General features: G+C 44.2%; 1 protein-coding gene across 14 annotated transcripts in view; it reads left to right on the top strand.

The window, feature by feature from the left end:
- Positions 1 to 794: 794 nt before the first annotated feature.
- The window catches only part of CACNA2D1 (calcium voltage-gated channel auxiliary subunit alpha2delta 1), a 524,460-nt gene continuing 503,170 nt past the window's right edge, over positions 795 to 22,084 (top strand). For 13 of the 14 annotated variants that reach the window (XM_070069807.1, XM_070069805.1, XM_070069803.1 and 10 more), the window contains exon 1: positions 795 to 1,230. In XM_070069807.1, the coding sequence (XP_069925908.1) occupies positions 1,130 to 1,230 (101 nt within the window). In that variant the 5' untranslated portion in view covers positions 795 to 1,129. 14 annotated transcript variants of the gene reach the window in all.

The following is a 22,084-nucleotide window of genomic DNA, read 5'->3' as shown; positions in this document are numbered from 1 at the left end:
GCAAACTTTCCCACCCTCGACCCGGCAGGTCCACGGCTACGAGGAAGGCCCAGGACCAGCGCCGTGGGATCTCTCACTGGGGTGGCCGGCGCGCGCCCAGCCCGGGCTTCCCCGGGACGGCGGAGGCGGAGCGCGCTCGGCTCGGCACCGCACGGCACCGCACACGTCGCAGCTCCCCCGGCCCGGCGCCTCGGCGCGCGGAGGGCCACCTGTGCCTGCTGCTGCCGCGACTTGACACACCTGAACGTGCCCTGCAGCGGCCAGTGCGGTTCAGGGACTGCGGGAGCCCGTGGGAGGGAGGCCTGTGCCCCCTCCCCGCGCCGACCCTTCCATTCCGAGCTGCACCTGGGAGAAGGGGCCGCCGGCACAATTAGCACAGGCGCTCTGCCCGCCCCGCTACCCACCGTGGCACAGCCGGGCAAACTGCCACCTGGTCGAACTCCCCCAACCCCCCCAGTGGTGGCCACAAGACCGGGTCTCGAGTCCCCAGGCAGGCACAAGAAGGGCTAAAGGGGGCTGCGCCGCCTGCGCGCGCGGAAATAGCGGCGGCCCGGGGCCTCCGCAGCCCAGCCCTGCCGACTCCCACTTTGGGGAGTTTCCTGCCTGCCTTGTATGGTGGGCTGCTCCCGGCCCCGTCTCTCCGCCCGCCCCCGGCCGCCTCCTCCAGCCTCGCCGGCCCAGGCCGCTCGGAGCCGTTCCCCTCCCACCACCTCCACCCCGGCCCCCACCCCGGCCCCTCCTCCGCGCCCGCGCCCGCCCCCGCCCCCGCCCGGGCAATCGCGGGAAATAAATCAGGGAGGAAGCGCGGCGAAGGGAGGGCGAGCGTGGTGTGTGCGCGCTCGGGCGCCGGCGGCACCGCCGAGGTCTGTTGGCAAAAGTCGCCCTTGATGGCGGCGGAGGCGAGGCAGCCGCGGCGCCGAACAGCCGACGCGCGCTAGCGGGGTCCGCCCGCCCCTTTCCCAGAGCCCAGCGCCGCCGTTCGCCGCCGCCGCCGCCCGCCCGCCCGCGCGCCGTTCGCCGCCGCCGCCGCCGCCGCCGCCCGCGGGTGGCAGCGCCGCTCGGTCCCCGGCCCCGGGGCCGGCTGGGGGGCGGTCGGGGCGTGTGAGGGGCTTGCTCCCAGCTCGCGAAGATGGCTGCGGGCCGCCCGCTGGCCTGGACGCTGACACTTTGGCAGGCGTGGCTGATCCTGATCGGGCCCTCGTCGGAGGAGCCGTTCCCTTCAGCCGTCACGTAAGTCGGCGCGGGGGAGGGGGTCCCGCGGCGCGGGGCTCGGCCGGCCGCCGGTGCGGGTGGGGAGCGAGCGGCGGGCGGAGCCGGGCTGGGTGGGCTCCGTGGGCGCTGGAATGCGCAGGGCCGGGGCCGTCGCGGGGGAACGAGCGCCCGCGACTCGGCGGCGGCCGTGCCTCACGGGTTCTGCCGGGGTCCCGGCGACTCGAGGAGTTCAGAGGTCCAGAGGGGACGCGGGCCGAGTTGTGTCTCGGCGGTGCGCGTTTTACCAGGAGCTGGTGGGGCAGGGCCCTTCCTTGGGGAAGCGCGCTCTGACGGCTGCGGTGTCCAGAGCCGCCCGGGGTCCGCACGCGGACCGGGCGCGCTCCACAGCTCCTGGCGCCCCGGAAGCCGCCCGCGCCCGGCCCCCGCAGGTGCCGGGACCACGCGCCCGGACCTCCTGTGGCTCGCGATCTCCGTCTCAGTGCCAGGCTCCCGCTCCCAGGACGGGTAGATCAGTTCACCCGAGCCTCCTGCTTTTTTTTTTCCTCCCTTTCCCTTCCCATTTGATTTTTTTAACATGTCTAAAATAACTTTGAAATAATAATAGTAATAATAATAAAAAAAATCCTGGCTGCTATTTTGGAAACAGACTGTGTAAAGGTAGCAGGAAAGGAATGGGAAATCTCAATACTCCCTTAGGATGCAGAAAAAAGCTGTGGACTTCAGTCAGTGGCACGCATCAGTGTATACATACATATGTATTTTTAAAACGCGCCAAATAGCCTACCGGGCAGGCTGGGGATGCATTGATTTTGGTTCTTGAAGCTACTTCCAAGCTTCTCGGAGTAGGTGATCTTAAGTGCATGAGTCACTCCTAATGCATTGCACATAACAAAATAAAACCCAAGCCCAAGGTAGCCTTCCCAGCGTTGAGGCCGCGGGGAGCTGTTTGCTGCGCGTTGTGGCCACAGCGCTGGAGTTTTGGGTGGGTGCTCACGGAGACTGGGTACCGGCTGACTCCCTGCAGCTGTGTCCGACCTGGGATTCAGGTTAAGGGGTGGTTACAGCAGGTGTCAGTGCAGGCATCCCCAGGCCGCACAAGGGCAGTGCCTGCTGTTTTTTTTTTTCCCCATTGATTTGGCAGGAATGTTGGATGATCTTTGTAGGTCCTTTTTGTTAGAAGCACAGGAGGTGACTGTCCTCTTCACTGGCTGAACGTTCCAGCCCGCTGTCTTAAACACACACAGAGGAAGAGGTGCCCTAAGGATGCTGCTACAATCGTTCACTCCTAGGAGGAAATCACTCTCGCATTTGTTGGATTTTTTTTTTTTTTTGAAGGCTTTTAGTAGGTGGGCCCAGAAAGTGGGAACGCAAATAGGCTTGTTTCGTGTCAAAGACAGAAACTGCGCTTGAGGAAGCAGTGCTATTCCAAACGTGTCCAGATTTCACCTTTTCGGAGTGTTGTTTTTAACTGGCAATTTGTCACCATTTCTGTCATTTGGAGGGCGTGCATGGTCACACCATCGGGAAAAAGGACGACTTTTCAAAAGAGAACAAAATGTAGCGTTTTATGTATGAACGTGCCGGGGTAAAATATTAATGTGGAAATTCCTATTGTGAGAAGGACATCCACCAGCAGTGCTTCCCTGAAATTCAAACGGCTCAACTTTCACGGTGAGCTGTTTACCAGGCATTGGGAAGAGACTAAATAGTGGGGGTCAGGACACCACAGTTGAGAGGATTTGAAATGTTTCTGAACAATGGAAATTCAAGATATTTTCAGGTCACATGAAATGTTAGTTATTTCATGAATTAAGAATTGAATGAAATATTTTATAGAGCCAGGTCAGTTTCCTATAGGCAGTATTAACAATATTTTTGGCAGGATTCTGTATCTTCAGGTGTTTATTTGGAAATCAATGAAACCCATGTGCAAAGGGGAGGAGAAATGACAGTTGACGTTAGTACTGTATCTTAGATTTCTGAAAAAACAGATTAAAAAAAGGTGACATTAATTCATCAAACTGTAGTGCCATTTGCCTTTCTTGCATAAAAATAATTCATGTGGGATGTTTATCAGAAGGATCTCAAGTCTTGGAAAAATATCAAGTTTATCAAAGCTGAGTACAGAGGTTGTAGCTGTTCCTTTTGGCAAACTACGCTTCTGTGTATACATTTCTCTGGAAACCATTAGTAAACTCTTTTGTTTTCCTGGCAGTCTTGTTTTTCAGAGAAAAGGTAAAATCTGAAGTTTATACCATTAGAACAGGAAGAGCATGCCATTAACACACTGTAAAATTAATTAGGTGGTAACTGGAGTTGGCCTTGAATTAGAATTAGTAATTTGAAGTGTTTTTTTTTTTGTTTATTTAAGTAGGATGTTTATAATAGCACAAATGGCTTAAATCCTATTCACAAAACATTAATATCATCCTAAATCTTTTTCTGGTTTAACAGAATCCTAATATAGCATATTCTTCTGAATTAAAATAGTAGTTTAATTACCCAAGAGTTAACATTGAAATTACTGTTTTTTTTCCTCAGACAAAGGAATTTTGATGTGATTCTTTCCCAAGGTTAGGTGTTTCTTTTTGAACTGTTTGAATACAGTGTGAAATAAATATGTGAAATGGAAGCAAACAGCCAGTGGGTATTGGTTTACTGTAAATGGAAATGTATTATTTTCATGTTGTATTATACACATGTTACAGTGGTGTTTTAAATCATAGTTTTCCAAAAAGCTCTATTTAAAATTTCTTGGTACAGATGTTAAAAAACTTCTGTATTATAATTGAGGATTACTTGTATCATAACCAGTATTATAACGTTAATTTGAATGTCTTCTTTAATTTTGAGACTTTCTTTAAAAAAATTATTCTTACAAGCATTGCAGTTATAATTATTATGTCAATTGTATTAAAGTGCCAGTCACCAATAATTGTCTGAAAGCCCATTTACCTAAGGGGATTTTAATATAAAACTGTCCAGTGGTGTAAATATATAATTAAGAATTACAGGTACCTACAGGAAATAAGCATAAAGTCTCATAAAGAAATAGGACTTTTGGGGTTTAAATACCTAGGATGTAAATTTTTTTTTTCCTGTTGATTGGCAGATTTGTGTTTACAGACTATGGAAAATAAATTTCTGTGTGTCATGGCATTGGAATGGATCTCTATTCCATGCGTTAAAGGTGACATAGTTGTTCTCCTTTGAACTTAACAATTTCTATTTACATACTGCATATACAAGGAAATGTGACTTAGGATAAAATGTGAGATAAAAGATTTTAAATGTAACCTAAAAACAGTGACCGTTATAAATCCCTTTCTCAGTTCTTTAATTGGTTTCCATCAGTTTAATCACAGGATTACATTGATTATTCTATAGGTGTTATGTTTAAAATATGCAGTAGTAAATACATTTTTCCCATGTAAGTAGCAACTTAATGACAGATTTATTAATTTTATACCTGGCTGTATGTATGACTGTTTGGCTTGGTGCTTGAATGAGCCAGACTGAAATGGATATAATCTTAAAAAAATTTTTTTTTGGAAAGACAAGAATTTAAGCACAATATGGTTCAGGAAAAGGAAATCAGATGTGCCTTTAGTATCTCCTTTTTCTTCGCTGTGGCATTCATTAAGTTAAATGCAGTAAATACATATTACACCAGAATATGTAGCAGGTGGTTCATTTTGAAAATAAAGACTTTACCATTCTTTCTCTTCAAGGAAACCTGGCTGCATAGATATCCTTCTATTATTTCCCCCAACATTTATAACCATGAAGTGTTCTTTCTTCTAAAAGGACTTACACACAGGGAGTTTTTGCAAACACAGAAACAACAAGTGCAAATTATGTATCACATTCAAATTTAGCCCTTATATTTAGGAGCATGTACTCATAAGAAACAGCTTTACGATTCCTAAACACACTAATTTTAAAAATCATGCCTGTAGTAAACTGTTATTTTATGTATTCTCTGGGCTATCATTATTATATAAGACACTTACATGGAAGTTCTCTTCTGTTCCCTATTTTTCGAAATAGATGTGACATTCCAAGAAAGCAGTCTTCTGAATTCAACTCTTACTGTTTAAGATGTGGCTTCAAGCTCTAACTTTTAATCTGGAAGTCAAGTGGGTAAAACGAATCATATTTTGGACAAATTATGCAGTTTGATTGTCGTAAGTGCCTTAATACGTACGGATATTGTGGACCACACCATTCTAAAATAAACATGCGTAGAATTTTGGAAAAAAGAATCAGATTGTGTTTGCATAGTTCTGAAAAGTTACTTTTCGTTGTTACGAAAGGGATAACCTTTGGTCACTTGCATTAAAAGAAGTGTCCGCAGTAGTGTTTCAGACAGCGCGTAAGCGGCTTACCCCAGGGGAACTCCGTCCTATTATGTCCACTCCACATTTCCTGAAAGCTGCTGGTGTGCGACAGGCAGGGTCACTGCGTGTGTCCACCAAGCCTTCCCTTTCATGGGCTGCCCATGAGCGGTGCCAGACCTGTTCCCAAGCCTTGCATGCAGTTGCTTTCCAGTACAATTGAAACTGGGCCGTGGTGGTCAGCCATGTAGCTGACATAGGACTCGCTTTCTCTTGTTTGGGCACTGGCACGTGAAAATGGTGATGTGGTGTTTATAGAGCAGAAAGAAAAAAGATGATGGACTGCAGGATCCATTGCGTAGAACTGATAGAAGGCAAAAATATCATATTTACTATCCTGAGGTTCAAAACGCTAAGGTTGCACAGTGAATTTGTCTAGATTGTATAATTACAATATTCTGTGTACTATAATATTTTGTGTGTGCAAATGTGCATATGTTTGTGCATGCATACACATTTAAAATTCCTAGCAGTTATGTTAAAACAAACTCCAGTAGGATAAGTTTATTGCCAGGTGTTCATGTTTTAAGATTCTACCAATCCACAACTATTTACAGGGATTAAGTCTCATTCAGAATATTTTTGTACCATTAGCATTTAAGCATAATTTGTCAAAAGAATCAAATGAGATATTGCATTAAAAAAGCAGCTTGAAAATGTGGAGTTAACATAACTGATGGTTAACAAAAGCAGTTTTGCCATCTTTTAAACAAAACAAGTATGAGAAAGAAACTATTGTACTTGGGATGTTGGCCACCTTGAAAGTTCTTTGCACACTAAGCAGTTTTATTTTTGCCATTCAGTTATGTTGAAATTTGTAAGAGTTAAGCACATTTGCTGGTGTGAAATACTCAGAAACATATTTAGGAATGAAGATGATTGCACACAGGTTTTAGAGTTGTATGTCCAGTATAAACCTCTAAGAATCCCTGCCTTGTTGGCTATAAGCATCTTTTGTATTAACTCAATTCACAGGAATAAACTGCTATTAGTGATTCTGTAAGAGTCAAGAAAGTAGCCACTGTGCTTTTGAATACTGCCATTTGTTTATACAGGTTCAAGCAAGATTATGAGCAAGACAAAGATTGATGTTGTGGTCTCAACACATTGGCACACTTCTATAGTTAATTTCAATAATTCATAATGGGGCTGTTATATATGAAGCAATATTTGAAGTTCTTTTTGAATATGAATGTGGGATATTTCTGGCTAAATGTTATTTTAACATTTGCTTCAGCTGATTTTTTTTTTTTTAACCATATGCTCCGTGGATTAAAAAAAAATTTTTGGGATACATTTAAAATTCTGTGTCTTATATGGAGGAACAACTTAAACTAGAAAAGATGGCAGTGGAACATAATGGTGCTGGCCATTTTAGATGCTCTGGATTTAGGAATAATCTTACTGTCTGTTAAGTTCTTTTTCCTGAAAGTTGAGAATTCATGATGAGGTTTCCCGGCAAATAATGAAAAATAATTCCTGAATTTTATTTAAATAAAGCATTCTTAGTTTCCATCTGTCTCTGTCTCTCGCTCTCACACAATTACTGTTAATCATAGTTGATTATTTGCATTTAACGTCAAATCAAAGGAAGAATTTTTGCGTCTCCCCTTTCCCCTGGAGTTTTCTGTGGCCAGACCTTGATTTCAAGTCCTTCTGATGGTTTCAGAGGGACCTCTTTTTACCACCATTTCCCTGTTGAGGGATCTCGACCCATAGATAAATCTGTAGTGCATAACCAACACTTGCACCAGAATTGTCAGGCAGCCTCAACAAGAGTTGCTTTTGACATTCGCCCACAATGCTATGGGAATAATTGGGGGAAAGAGCTAATAAAATTGTTTCTTTGCTAAGGCACATATTGTTGGACTCCATCAAGGGATGGTTAAACATCAGTGCCTTATTTTGAGAGTTCAAAGAGGAATGGCTCAGATCAGTGGGCTCAGGCATACTGGGAAAATATCTGTTTATAAAAGTGATGTGCAGGCATTGCGCTGCATGTGTGAGTGGGACAGAGAAAGGAAACCTTAGATTTAGGAGATGCAAAATTACAATGAAGATGGGAGGTGGAACAGTTGGTTATTTTTCTTAGCCCTCTTCCCCCTTCCATTTGAGCTGAAGTGTGGTTTACTACCCAGGAATCGTTTTTAGAGATCTGAATACTCAGATATAAGACTTAGGGACCGAAGATAGGAAAGTTGTCTGGATCTCAAAATACAGAAGTACTTGCAAATTCTCACTTTATTTATAATGCTGGGGAAATGCTTCATCATATGAGAAGTATTAATATAATTTTTAATTAAAGTTTTATTAAGGAAAGTTTATTAAAAGCTGATCATGCAGACAGAACTTCGGTTAGCAAATTTCTTTCATTAGATCACCAAGAAAGGAAATAACTTGTAGGTAGGCAGCCTTGTAGGCAGTGCACTGATGGTGAGTGGTTAGCCCTCCAAGAAAATAGTACATTTCATTTTTAGAAATAGTTTTGGTTTATGTACTTTTTTCAAATTTATTTGTGAGGCATAGTGAAGAGAGAGCTCTTAGATCTGCTGATTTACTCCCCACATATACATAATGGCATGGGGTTGGGCCAGGCCAAAGCCAGGAGCCAGGGACTCCATCCAGATCTCCCATGTGGATGGCAGGGGCTCAAGTTCTTGAACCATCATCTGTTGCTTTCTCAGGTGCATTAGCAGGGATCTGGATTCCAAATGGAGTTGTCGGGACGCAAGCCCGCACTCCGTTATGGGATGCAGCATTGCAAGCAATGGCTTAATGTGCTGGAGTGCAGTGCCAGCTCTCTCCACAATCTCTTTTAAGGTCTCCTGCTTCACATATTTTTAACATCAAATTCAATTTAATTAGACAATTAATGCCATCATTATTTGGTGGAAATTGTGTCCTGCACTGAGCTACATGCTGTGAATACGATTAAATGGAGGAAGAGAGTCCCCAAGGAAGACATTCACAGTGCTAGGCTGACTGTGAAACAGTGGGATGCATCAAAGCATGAGCGAGTTCAAAGCACATTGCATGTGGAAGTATGACCTCAAGAAATGTGGTCTGTTCTGTGTTAGGCATGGAGCTCTAGAGTGGGAAGGGATGCAGGGGCAGAGCAAGGGCAGGGTACTACTGGCTCCAGTCTAGGTTCTAAATTTCATGCGTCATGATGGGCCATGTTCATAACACATGAACATACTATGGTCATGGTAGCCCAACTCTTTATCCTGTGTTGCTATTGGGATTTTTAAATTAATAAAGAATTTCAAGGGGCTGGCGCTGTGGCACCGCAGGTTGAAGGCCCGGCCTGCAGCGCCAGCATCCCATATGGTTTCCAGTTTGAGTCTCAGCTGCTCCACTTTCAATCCAGCTCCCTGCTAATGCACCTGGGAAAGCAACAGGATGGCCCAAGTCCTTGGGCTCCTGCACTCACGTAGAAGACCTGGAAGAAGCTCCTGGCTTTGGATTGGCTCAGCTGTGTCCATTGCAGCCATCTGGGGAATGAACCAGAAGATGGAAGACCTCTCTGTGTCTCTGTAACGCTTTCAAATTAAATAGATAAAATCTTAAAAAAATTTCAATTCAAAACTGGGAGAAGATGGATTAAAGAGGGCCAGTATTTAGGGTGGGGACAATGAAAGCATTAGTAGGCTATCATAGCATTTGCTGAATGACTGATACCTGGGATCTAAAAAAGGATATTGGCAGTGAGGAAGTAAAACAGGTATGGGATAACTGTTGGGCTTTGGTGGTTACAGGATTTGAAGAATCAGGAAGAGCATAGTTGGAGGTACATCATGTTTCATTACAGTTTGTGAGCTGGAGAACCCTGGAGGAGCTATTGGCTGATGTTGTGGTAGTAGGCTCACTGTTGGATGTTCTGAGTTGGCTGTATCTTGTAGACGTCTCTAAGCCCTTAGACATGTATATCCCAGGGGAGTTTGGAGGCAAAGTCAAAGCAGCGCCTTTGAAGTCAAAAGAAGGGATTGTTTATTTCTAAAATTATTTCATAGTTATGTGTGTGTGTGGAGCTCCCATTCACTGGTTCATTCCTCAAGTGCCTGCAACAACTGAAGTGGGCTGGGTGAAATTCCAGCGCTGTAAATTCAGTCCACATCTCCCATGTGGGTGGCAAGGAGCAAACCACAAATGACATCACCTGCTACCTCCAGGAATGCACATTTGCAGGAAGCTGGAATCAGAAGTGGAGCCAGGAATCGAACCCAGGCCCTTCACTATGGGATGCAGGTATTGCGGTCAGTGGCATGACCACAAGAGCCAACACCTACTCCAATTGTTTGTGATGACAGGCACTGTGAGGTTCAGAAGAAGAGCCTTCACCTACAGTTTAATTTGCAGAGAAGTGATGCAAGGTGGTCCCTTTAAGGATGTCATCAGGCCAGTGATACTTGAAAGCAGTTTCAGAAGAGTGTATGATTATGGTGACTTGAGGAGCTGGTGGGAGCTGGGAATGTGAAGATATCAGGTGAAGGCTGTTCTTTCAGGATATCTGGCAGTATTCGGGAAGACTAACTTCAGGGAAGACAGGTTGAGGGATTTGGGATTCTTTTAAGAATAAGAATTCTATTAGGCCATTTGCAATAACAAGTAGTAGAAAATTATCCACTGTCTTATTTCAAAAAGTAGAACATGTTTTATCTTTAGTAAGCCTTACTTGATTATTTGAAAGGCAGAAGTGCAAGAGAGGGAGAGCAATATCATCCATCCACTGATTCATTCTCTAAATGCCTGAGCTGGCTGGGCCTGGGCCAGGGAGAAGCCAGGAGCCAGGATCTGCCATATGAATGACAGGTACCTAAGTACTTGAGTCATCACTTGTCGCCTTCCCAGGTGCATCAGCAGGAAGTAGAATCAGAAGTGGAGGTGATGGGGCTGTCGCTGTGGTGCAGTGGGTTAAAGCCCCAGCCTGCAGCACCAGCATCCTATATGGGTGCCAATTGAAGTCCCGGCTCTCTACTTCTGATCCAGCTCCTTGATAATGCACTTGGAAAAGCAGCAGAGGAATGCCCAAGTCCTTGGGCCCCTGCACCCACGTGGGAGACCCGGAGGAAGCTCCTGGCTTCGGATCAGCTCAGCTTCGGCCATTGTATTCATTTTGGGGAGTGAACCAGCAGATGGAAGACCTCTCTTTCTGTGTGTCTCTCTCTTTCTGTAACTCTGTCAAATAAAACACATCTTTAAAAAAAAAGTGAAGGTGAGACTGAATGTGAGTATCACAAGAGACGGCTGAACCTGCTGCAACACAGTGCTCTCTCTCGGAGTATTTTTAAATGTGGTGGAGCTGGATCAAGGGTGTGCCAGCAGCTGCCAAAAGGAGTGAGACTGCCATCAGGATCATGTCTCAAATCAGCCTCTGCTTTTCTTTGTATAACCGGGAGATAAGCTTTGGAAAAGGGACTCTGGTTGCCTGACCTTGAACCACTTCTCCATACCTGGCCCCAGTCTCATTAGAAGGTTACATTGCAGAAACCCAGTTGCTGTTACCCAGGATGGCGGAAAAGGCAATTCTCAGAAAAAGGCGCTCGGGGCTGGTGAGGGTTGTGCAGACAACTAAATAAGTGTTACCAGAGGGGAGATTTGAGCATATCAGAGGAAGCAGACCAAATGGCAGAGAGATGAAAGTGCCGAGAGAGGCCGTGATTGATGGGTGAATGTTCTGACAGAGGCAGGTGAGCAAGGGATCAAGACAGAAAGAACGTCTTACAAAGTAACTTTTGAAATATGAAACTGCCTTGAGAATTGAAGCAGATGGTTGGGATATGGGCTGGGTACAATTTTAATTTACGGGAGATGGTTTTGGAGGAATGTTCCAAATGACATATTCCGTTCTCCAGAAGGAATGACTTGATTCCAGAATGTAATACATACAGGTGGTCATATTCAAATTTTGAGATACCTACAGTATAGTTTTCTTTTTGCTTGGCGGTCACTAGACTCCCAGTTACCACCCACTACATTCCTTCTGGACACAGCAACATTTGGTTGTCTTTTTCATCTACTTCTTTCCTAGGAGAGATTATCGTCTTGAGGATGCATGTAGTTTTATGAGATGTCATCAGATTTCGTACGTGTATGTGCTTGTAGTAGAGATACTACAGCAATATCGTTTAAAAGGAAGCAGAAAGGACAAACGATCCTTGCCATTGGTGACTTAGCATTGCTTATTTATTAGGTCTGGGCAGGCAGTGTGGCTTACTGGTGCTGCCCTGGCTGTTCTCTCTGCATCATGTCAGTGCGGGGTAGATGTTGGGAAGGGAGCAGATCCTTGACAAGAAAACAAAATCATAAGCCCGAGCAAGCAATTAGAACATTCCTGCAAAGCACATCCCTGGGTGACCCTTCCAGAGGCCTCCCGGGTCTCCTGAATATCTGGAAATGACTGGCAGCTGCCATCACAGCCACGTTCCCTGAGTTTCCAAGATGAATGAATGCATGAATGGTTAGGATTGCAAGTGCCGGCAGTTCTGAGAATCCACGTTGATCTCATTGGTAGTGTTGAGTGTGGAAGAACCACCGTGCGGTTTGTGTCGAGAGAGGAGAAGTTAGGGAGGGCTGTTTCTCCTTCAGTGACTCCGCTCTTCATTTCTGTGGATACTCACACAGCCTCTTTGAGCTCATTTTGATGCCTACCTTCAGGGATGAGCACTAGTAATTGCAGTCCTCCTTCAGTCATTATAATGTTGCTTTCCGATATTTTTGGTCTCTTTTTTATATGCCAGCCAGTACTGTGAATCAGTACTTTCTTGGTGCTTTGGTCCGTTTAACCTTCAAGCCAGTTCTCCCAGATAAGTATTGTTCTTATCTCTGTTTTAGAGATGGGGAGATTTAACTTGGAGCTAAAATTAATCCTAAACAGCTTTTAGAGCCCCTCACTCTACCTGCTGTGCTTGGCTGCCCTTGGCAGGAGCATCAAGGTGTGAGCAACCATTAGCTCACCTCTCACCTGGCCCCAGATTCTAGTAATCAAGGTTAAGGGGGAAGGAGCCACTGGAAAGCAGTTTCTCCATCTCTAGAACAAGGATAATTTTTTTTTAAAGATTTATTTATTTATTTGAAAGTCAGAGTTATGCAGAGAGAGAGAGAGAGAGAAGTCTTCCATCTGATGGTTTGCTCCATAATTAGCTGCAATAGCTGGAGCCACGCCGATCATAAGCCAGGAGCTTCTTCCTGGTCTCCCACAAGGGTACAGGGGCCCAAGGACTTGGGCCATCTTCCATTGATTTCCCAGCCACAGCAGAGAGCTGGATTGGAAGTAGAGCAGCCGGGTCTTGAACTGGCGTCCATATGGGATGCAGGCACTGAAGGCTGAGGCTTTACCCGCTGGCCCCATGTTTGGTTTTTAAAAATTCATTTTTGTTAAAAATTATGTTTTTTGTTTAAATTTGAAAGACATACATGCATACAAAGTGAGTGAGGTAGAGATCTTTCCTCTGCTGATTGATTTCTCATATGGTTGTAGCAGCTGGGGGTAAGCCAAGCCACAGAAGCCAGGCACCAAGACCTCAATCCTGGTCTCCCCAGTGAGTAACAGGGGCCCAAATCCTTGAGCCATCCTCTGCTGCTTCCCCAGACACCTTAGCAGGGATCTGGATTGGAAGCTGAGTAGCTGGGACACAAATCATCACTCCTATGTGGGAAGTTGGCATCACAGCAGTGGCTTAACCTATTGCACCATGATGCTGGCCCCAAGGATAATCTTACTCTTGCAGCCTGCATCACGGTGTTGCCTGCCGTGAGGATCAAGAAAAGAGTGCATGGGAATGTTGAAGGGCGAGTTAATGGCCAGGCTTTATTATTGTGCCTTTGTGTGGTCTTTCTGCATTCAAAATTCTTGAGATCATTGGTGATAGTGGTTTAGTGAGTGTGATCATCGTGCTGATATATCTTTGGGCCACAAAAACAAAACAAAACAAAACAACACCCTGAAATGAATGGGAAAAGGAAAGCTTAGCAGGCCTTAAAAATGTCTCTCCCTAAAATGCGTGTAACCTTTTATCATGAAAAGGAAATGAAAGGTGATGGAGTGGAATGCAAGTGGACTTGGATGGGTGAAGTGTTCTGTCTCTGGGTTAAGGACAAACCCGGTGACCTCAAAGGGAACCTGAAGAAAGCAGCAGCACAAAGGATGGGATGTGTTTGATCTTGACATTTCAGCCGGCACCTGTTGTATGAGAACTGTGCCACGGGAGATCGGATCTATTTTTAAAGTCATAATTCTGCCACTGATAGATAACCTCTCATCATCGAACAAAGACATGCGTTTTTGTGGCCTCAAAACAGAATATTTGAAAGTTCATAAATGAATCCATCCATGGTGTTTGTAGAAATGATTCCATTCAACCTCATGAAGTGAGTGAGTACAGATAGTAAAATTGAGACCAGTCGCATTTTTTAGCAACCAACACAGAAGTCTGCAAAAAATCTGCCAAGAGTATACCCAAAAAAGGCCAATTTTCACTCGACTCATCCCAGTGATGCTTCCTTACACTCATTTAACCTCACCCGTTCACTTCACAATAGAAACGGAGCCAAACCTTTCGCACTACACTATTCTGTTTTGGTAAAAAACAACATTGAAGTTTTCTGCTTCATATTTGAACTGACTTGTGGAGCAGAGATATTTTAGATTAAGCTACCGGTTAATACCATGACTAAAGAGAACACATCCAGGATAACTGTTGAAGCAGGGGGATGGCTAGGGCAGGCACCTCTTTTTTATAGCAGTCATTTCGACATTTGCCAGAGAAAGGAATGTGTAGAATTCTTAGAATGTTTGGCACTTTAAAAAAAGAGCAGCCCTTCTTTGCTATGACATTATATTAGAATTGACTTAAATTTTCCAAAGTGTTTGAGGACTTCAGTGTTTGGGACATGGGATGCCTCCCGAGGATTGGTGCACTGTGGGTGTGTGGATTGCTTTAAACGAAACCTATCAGATGCTTGGTTGTCTCTGCAAACACCTGATTTTCCTGTCAACATCAACATAAAAATTGGGATTAATTTTCATGAGGCAATATTTTATTGTGTAGCATGTGTAGCTCAGTTCCCAGGGGGTTGATCCGTGAAAGTAAAGGTCTACTGGTGAGTAATTGTTTAAAATTTATATTAATCCTCAGTGGTAATAAATAAACATGGGGGAATGGTAACTCATCACAGAGCAAACCATGCATGATAATTAGATGAGGTCATTCATCTCCTTAAATTGTCAGCTGTGACACAACCTGTCTGTGTGGTGTCTAAGAGCCAGCTGAGGCCCTGGGTGTAAATGGCCATGACAGAGGGGGGCCATTTGATCCAAGCCTTTGGTTTTTCACAGATGTCCCCGTGAATCTGTTCGTATAATATGCACCAGGGTCTAAAACCTGGCGCCCACAAGCTGCCCAGGATGTGTGTTTTTCCTTCTCCTTTCAGTTTCTTTGGTAACACTATCCTAATGGCAGAGAAACTCATACCAACAAACATGCATATGATTTTGATATGGCACACATTTATAAATATTACATTGTGTAATGCATTAGCCTTACATAGAATATGTGTTACCATAAGGATTTATATGAAATGAAAATTAAAATATGAATGACATGCATGTATGTAGAGTTAGAGGTGTGGCATGTATATAGGATCTGTAGGTTTACGAGACATTGTAAAATCTGAAAATGCTCTGTAGTATGCACAAGTACCTTCTTACCTATCAAGGACTGTACATTTCATCAGGAGTAATTGGGACATCAAAATGGATGTGGTGTGTGCTTGCTGATTGTTGCTTTCAGTTTTACCTCGCTGTCCTGCCATCCTGCTGCTCCCCATCTCCCACACAACACCATGATGCTGCATTACTGTGCTCCTGCCCTGCAGTTGCCAGGCGTGTTGACAGGTATTGCAGTAAAGCCAGGGCCATCCTTGCTTGTCTTCAGGAAGTTCAGAGAACTCTGCGTAGGTGGCCAGGTATGGTGGGAAGAATTGGGGTTTGAGGCAGGCAGTCCCAGGGTTAAACTGTACTGCTGAGACAGCCTGTGTGATCCCAGAATGTTAGTTTCCTTTAGCTTTATTTTCCTACTCTATGGAGGAGAATCACACTCTGACTTTAGGGAAAATCATGAAGCTTAAATGAGAGGCGGTCAAGTGCTTGTGTACATATTTTGCTCTGAACTTATGGCACAAATAGTGGAATGTGTTGGGTCCTTTTCTTCTAATGCAACCATTAGTTGTGGAGGCTTTTCTTGCAGTTCCAGTGCACACCTGGAGGATCTCTGGAGATGATTCGGATTCACTTCATTTTCTTGAAATGATATCTTATACTTTTTTTAAAAAAAGATTTATTTATTTGAAAGTCAGAGTTATGTGCAGAGAGAGAGAGAGGTCTTCCATCCACTGGGTCACTCCCCAATTGGCCATATCCATCAGAACTGTGCCAGTCTGAAGCCAGGTGCCAGGAACTTCTTCCAGGTCTCCCACGTGGGTGCAGGGACCCAAGGACTGGGGCCATCTTCTGCTTTCCCAGGCTACAGCAGAGAGTCGGGTTGGAAGTGGAGCAGCCGGGAATCCAACAGGAGCCTGTATGGGATGCTGGCGCTGCAGGCGGCGGCTCTACCCGCTATGCCACAGCGCTGGCCCCCTCTTGTACTCTTTGCATTAAACAAATCAAAGCACTGGAGGAATCATTCCTAGAAAAGACCTAAGAAGGGAAGACGCAAGTGGAAAGAAAGAAGGAAGGAAAGAAAACACTCTAGATGGTTCCTTGTTCCATGTCCTGAGGTTGCTTTTAAGATTTTTTTTTATGCAGTGTGTGACGGCTTTTGTCTGAAACTGGATTTTGCATCACTGGAAGAAATGACCAACTTTAATCTGCTTGTTGAATCCATAACCTCTCTGTTTACCACAGTAGGACGGATTCCTGCCAAGACACCCAGATCTGTGTTTAAATGGTTCTGGGTTTCTTATCCACGCTTGGAACCATCAAAGTCTCATTCTTGTACCTGACTATGGCACATGGTGTGCTTGCTGCTTTGTAATAAGTTTTTGTCATCCGAACCATAGGACTATCTTTTCAGTCCTCAAAATGTTTCCTAGCTAACACCATATTAGAGGCATAGAAGACAGAGTTGTTCATTAAAAATAGATGCTTTTGAACATTAGGGTTTACTGATCTCATTGAACTTGCCTGGTTGCTTAACGGCTGAGCTCAACAATTTGATAGCTGGATAACTGACATGTTAACCTTCCCATTGGTGAAACTTCATAGGGATTTCGGGAGAATGACCAGTGTTAATTTGTGCCAAGTGCTGGCTCCTAGAAAGCACTGAGCATGGCTCTTGAACACTCCTGTGCCTGTGGACGTGTTCCTGAGAAAGGGAGTTCTGCCCCTGCATCTGGTTGAAGGTACGCTAACCTACATACAATGAAGTCATTGATCTTGAATTCTTTTGTGCAGAAAAGTCAGTTTTATTGGCTGATTTACTGATGATTTGAGGTCTGTGAAAGAAGGCCCACCCCCATGTTTTCACCTGACAGTATATTTCTAGTAATTGCTGCAAACTGCCTCAAAATGGTAAGTTTAAAACTATGCAAGCAATCATTGTTATGGTATCTGTAATATATGATAATGCCTTTTTTCTTAGAGATGAGCACCACACATGTTACCTTGAATAAGAAATGATTATTATGAATTTTTTTTTATTAAATTAGGCTTTTTTTTTTAGATTTATTTTACTTGAAAGGCAGAGTTACAGAGAGAGAGAAAGAGAGAGAACGCGAGCGTGCACACGCGAGCTCTTTCCATCCACTGTTTCACTGCCCAAATGGCCACAGAGGCCATGGATGGGCCAGACTGAAGCCAGGAACTTCATCTGGGTCTCCCAAGTGGGTGCGGGGGCCCAAGCACTTGGGCCATCCTCCACTGCTTTTCTAGGCCATTCGTAGGGAGCTGGATTGAAAGTGGAGCAGCTGGGACTTGAACCTGTGCCCATATGGGACACTGGTGCTGCATGTGACAGCTTAACCCACTATGCCACAATGCCAGCCCCAATTGTGTTGTTACTCAGTGCTAATTTACAATAGAGTTCAAGGCATTGTAGGGTCTAGAAGAGGTGTCTGTACAGGATCTTATATATGTGGCCCTTTGTTGTGCCCAGTTTATTAGCTTTCTTCTGGACAGGTGTGATCAAATGAGAGAAGTTGGAAAAGCTGTTAAATACATACACAAAAATGATGTGAATCAGAATTTACAAAGGAAATAGAAAGCTGATCACCAATTTAAAGGAACCAGACAAAAGCTTTATAACGGCATTGTGTATAACGATACATAGAGACACTGAATTCTGTGTTTAAAATTCAGCAAGATTTTGATTGTGCTTTGGTATTTTCTATGGGAGGTAGCATATTACCACAAACGCTATGGTTTGAAGTAACATCTATTTACTACCTCGCAATCTTCAGGGGGAGGAGTCCCGATGCTGTCTTCAGGGTCTCATGAAGCTGCAGGACCGTGTAGACTGCTCCGAGTTCCTTATAAGGCTCCCTTCTCCCCTCTCAAGCGTAGATGGTAGTGCAGACCCAATGAAAGTTATCTCACAGCGTGGCAGTGTTATTTCTTCAATATCAATAGGAAAATCCCTCTGTTGAGAAAGGGGCCCTGTCTCTTTCAGGGGCTTTGAACTCTTAAGAGTTCAGCTCACAATCAAATGGTTTGGGATCTGGCACCTAACTGAATGCCTTCATTTTTGCCATCTGAGGGGAGTTGTCATGGGAGTGGCATCCTGTTCGTGCTCAGGGAGAGTGGGCTTCACAGGGGCAGGGACCCCTGGGAGCCATGTTGGATTCTGTCCACCACAGATTGTTTTATTCAGCAAGCTTCATAAACACACCCAGAGCTAGAGAACGGGAGCACTCATTCCGTTTCCACTTCAGCTGTTCATAAGCTTTGGAAACACTCGAAAGCTACCGGAGACATGTCATTCGTTTACCTCTAAGTGGACTGTGATTTGTGACATTGATTCTGATCCATACTGTAGGGAAAGAAAATTCCAGGAGCTCATTAACTGCTCATTAGTGGGGCTGTCATGATTAGCCAGCTGGACTTTTCTCTGTCTATGGATAAGGATTCTCTGTGCTCTGGTTTAAGCTTGTTTATAGTGTTATTGTCCATAAATACGTTGAAAAAATTGTAAAACAATTTTGAAACGTAAAACATTAAGACAGTTCTCAATCAGGGTTTGTATTTGTATTTCCTGAAAATGTGTGCCTCCTTTAAAATTCTAATCAGCGTTTATTATTTGGCCAAATATCTATATAGAATGGTCATGTTCTTTGATATTTCCATGACAAGTATTAACTGAATAGGTTTAGGTGAATAACTGAATTCTGCTTTTCAAAGAAAAATACTGATAAAATGCTTGTTCTCAAAATCAAGTACTGGGTGCTCACTGGTTTACCCTAACGAGGGGTGCCCTTGTAAGTTGTAGACAGGTGTTCCTTCACCCTGCCCTGTGCAGAGGTCATCATTTTGCTTTCAGAGTACTGCTGGCTGTCTGATTTGTTCAGGATTTGTCTTTTAGCACTAATTAATTTACTAACACCAGGGGACCCTGGTCAGAGCAACTGTGTCATCCAGTGCTTTTCACACCAACTCTGCTAAAGGAGCAGGTCTTGTTTATTTAGTAAATTTCCTATCTGTTGCAAATTTCTATTTCTGTGACATGCAATAAAAAGCAGTTAATGGAAAAGTGAAATTAAAAAAAATACACAAAATACATAGAGGGCCTGATGTTGAGGTGCAGTGGGTTAAGTCACTAATTTCCAATGCTTGACATCTCCTATCCGAGTGCCTTGTTGGAGTCCCAACTGTCCCACTTCCAATCAAGCTTCCTGCTAAGGTGCCTGAGGAGCAGCAGGTGATGGCTCAAGTTCTTGGGCCTCTTGCCATCCATGTGCGAGAATAGTATGGAGTTCTGGGCTGTTAGCTTCAGCTTGGCCCAGCCCTAGGCTGTTGTAGGGAAGTGAACCAGTGGATGGAAGATCTCTCTCTGGGTCACTCTGGCTTTCAAATAAATAAATATTTTAAAAATACACTATAAATCTTGTTTTTAAACAATTAAACTCAACAACCATAAACTGTTTCACAGTGTAATAACACTATCTAGAATACTGTTTCTGTACTTTTTCTTGTGTACTGACAAGAACAGTTCACAGACCAGCAGCATCTGCAGAGCAGTCTAAGTACCTCTAGTTTATTTGATTTGAGTATTTACAGTGACAAAATTGCTGTTTTCAGTCTGAAAATGGCATAAAATGAAAGTGGGAGACTCACATTTGATGACTTTGCATTGAAATGCTAGGTTCCACTTGAATGCTTATCTTCCAGTTTATTAATTGGATCACACTGGCCTTTTCCTTGAAGCAAAAGTCACTTTTGATTTGAAGGGAGCCTTCCATTTGATTGTTAAATGCTGTAGTCCCCTCCCAGAATTTTACGGGATTTATAAGCAAATAAGGCCTTTTATGCTTTCTCCTTGGAATGTTTACTGTTTGCTATGGGGTCAGACAGTTGCTGTCAGCTGAGCATTTCCTTTGATATAGCAGTGAGGGGAAGGTTGAGTTTCCTCTACTTTTTTTTTTTCCCTTGAATGATCTTGTAAAGCATATTTGGCCAATGGGGTCAAGGCTATATGGAAAATCTCCACTTATGTCTCATCTCAGAGTGCCTACTGAGGTTGAAAATATACATCTGGTTACTGTATTGAAAGTCCTCCAGAATCAAATGATATCATTTTTGTGAAAGGCAATTAAAAATTTTCCAGGAATGGAATATGCCTTTCATCTTCGGTGCAAGTGTTGGCTTAGCCAGACATTTGCCATGTAGCGTTTTTACCAAATGAAACAGTGCATGTTAAGTTACACCAGTTGACTAGTGCCACATGGTGTTTGTGTTTTACTTTATACTTTTCCCAGCAGTCATTTCTAAGTGATACCGTTGCTGTATACAGGTTCCTCAGCAATTGTCTCAGGCACATCTTAGAGTGTCCACAGAGTGCCAAGATACAGTGGGTTCCTAGAAAACCTGAATGATGTGTTTTAGGGCTCTCTTGAGGGATTCGCGTTCTGTTCTTTACTGAATCACTTAAAACTAACTGAATTATACTGGATCCTGATTTATAAAGATGCTGCATCTCCTGGATAATAATTAGAAAGGTCAAGAAGAATACCAGTATTAACAGTGCTAGACAGACTCTTGTTAAACTTCCCTGTGTAGCTATTCCCTTTAAGTGATTTTTTTCAGGTTAAGCTCAAAAAGATACCTCATTAATAAGTTCCCTTATAACCTCGTGGATCTCATAGAGTACACATTATAGTTATTTCCATGTAATTGGAGAATCCCCTTCCAGAAAGAGACTGCAATTTTGAGTATTACAGAGGCCAAGATTCTAAGACAAATCTGCTGAAGTCTCTCTAACAGAAATTGTCCATCACCTTGGTAACCATTAGAGTTAATTATTGCAATAAAATATTAATTATTATTACATTTAATGTGCACATCATTTATAGCATCTTGGCAAGATGGCCCTCATACAAGACTGTTAATTTAACTTAGGCAATTTGACCAAAAATATGGTGTGAACATTTGGACCCAGATGTTCTTATAAACCTGCCATCTAAAAAGCAAGTATTGTTCTTGTGAACAGCTTTGGTTAGGTATTGGCTGGGACTTTTTCCTAGGGCTGCCTGGAGCCACAGGAAAGGAATGCGTGTGTAAGAAATATATATGGGGGCCGGCGCCGCGGCTCACTAGGCTAATCCTCCGCCTAGCGGCGCCGGCACACCGGGTTCTAGTCCCGGTCGGGGCGCCGGATTCTGTCCCGGTTGCCCCTCTTCCAGGCCAGCCCTCTGCTGTGGCCAGGGAGTGCAGTGGAGGATGGCCCAGGTGCTTGGGCCCTGCACCCCATGGGAGACCAGGAAAAGCACCTGGCTCCTGGCTCCTGCCATCGGATCAGCGCGGTGCGCCGGCCGCAGCGCGCTGGCCGCGGCGGCCATTGGAGGGTGAACCAACGGCAAAGGAAGACCTTTCTCTCTGTCTCTCTCTCTCACTGTCCACTCTGCCTGTCAAAAAATAAAAAAAAAAAAAAAAAAAAAAAAAAAAAAAAAAAAAAAAAAAGAAATATATATGGATGAGGCCACCAGAACCAGGATTCTTATATCCAAATTATCTGTAAGATCATTCTGTTGATCTTGGATGGCCTGGAAATGAACTTCTTTGCCTTAGCATTTCTTATCCCTGACCATCCTTCTCTCCCACCAGACTGTGAGTCATGGAACACTAGTGCATAGAGGCAGCCCCAGGTCAGGGCACACCCTGAAAGTGAAGGATGGGTGTAACAGTGTGCGTGGGAGCCGTGCTGGCATCTGACTTCACGTCCCTGTGTCTTCCTCTCCGTACTCTTCTACCAGTATATTTTCTCCTT

Source organism: Oryctolagus cuniculus, chromosome 3 (assembly GCF_964237555.1).
Source record: "Oryctolagus cuniculus chromosome 3, mOryCun1.1, whole genome shotgun sequence".
Classification (NCBI taxonomy): Eukaryota; Metazoa; Chordata; class Mammalia; order Lagomorpha; family Leporidae; genus Oryctolagus; species Oryctolagus cuniculus.
This window is presented reverse-complemented; position numbering and strand designations above follow the sequence as displayed.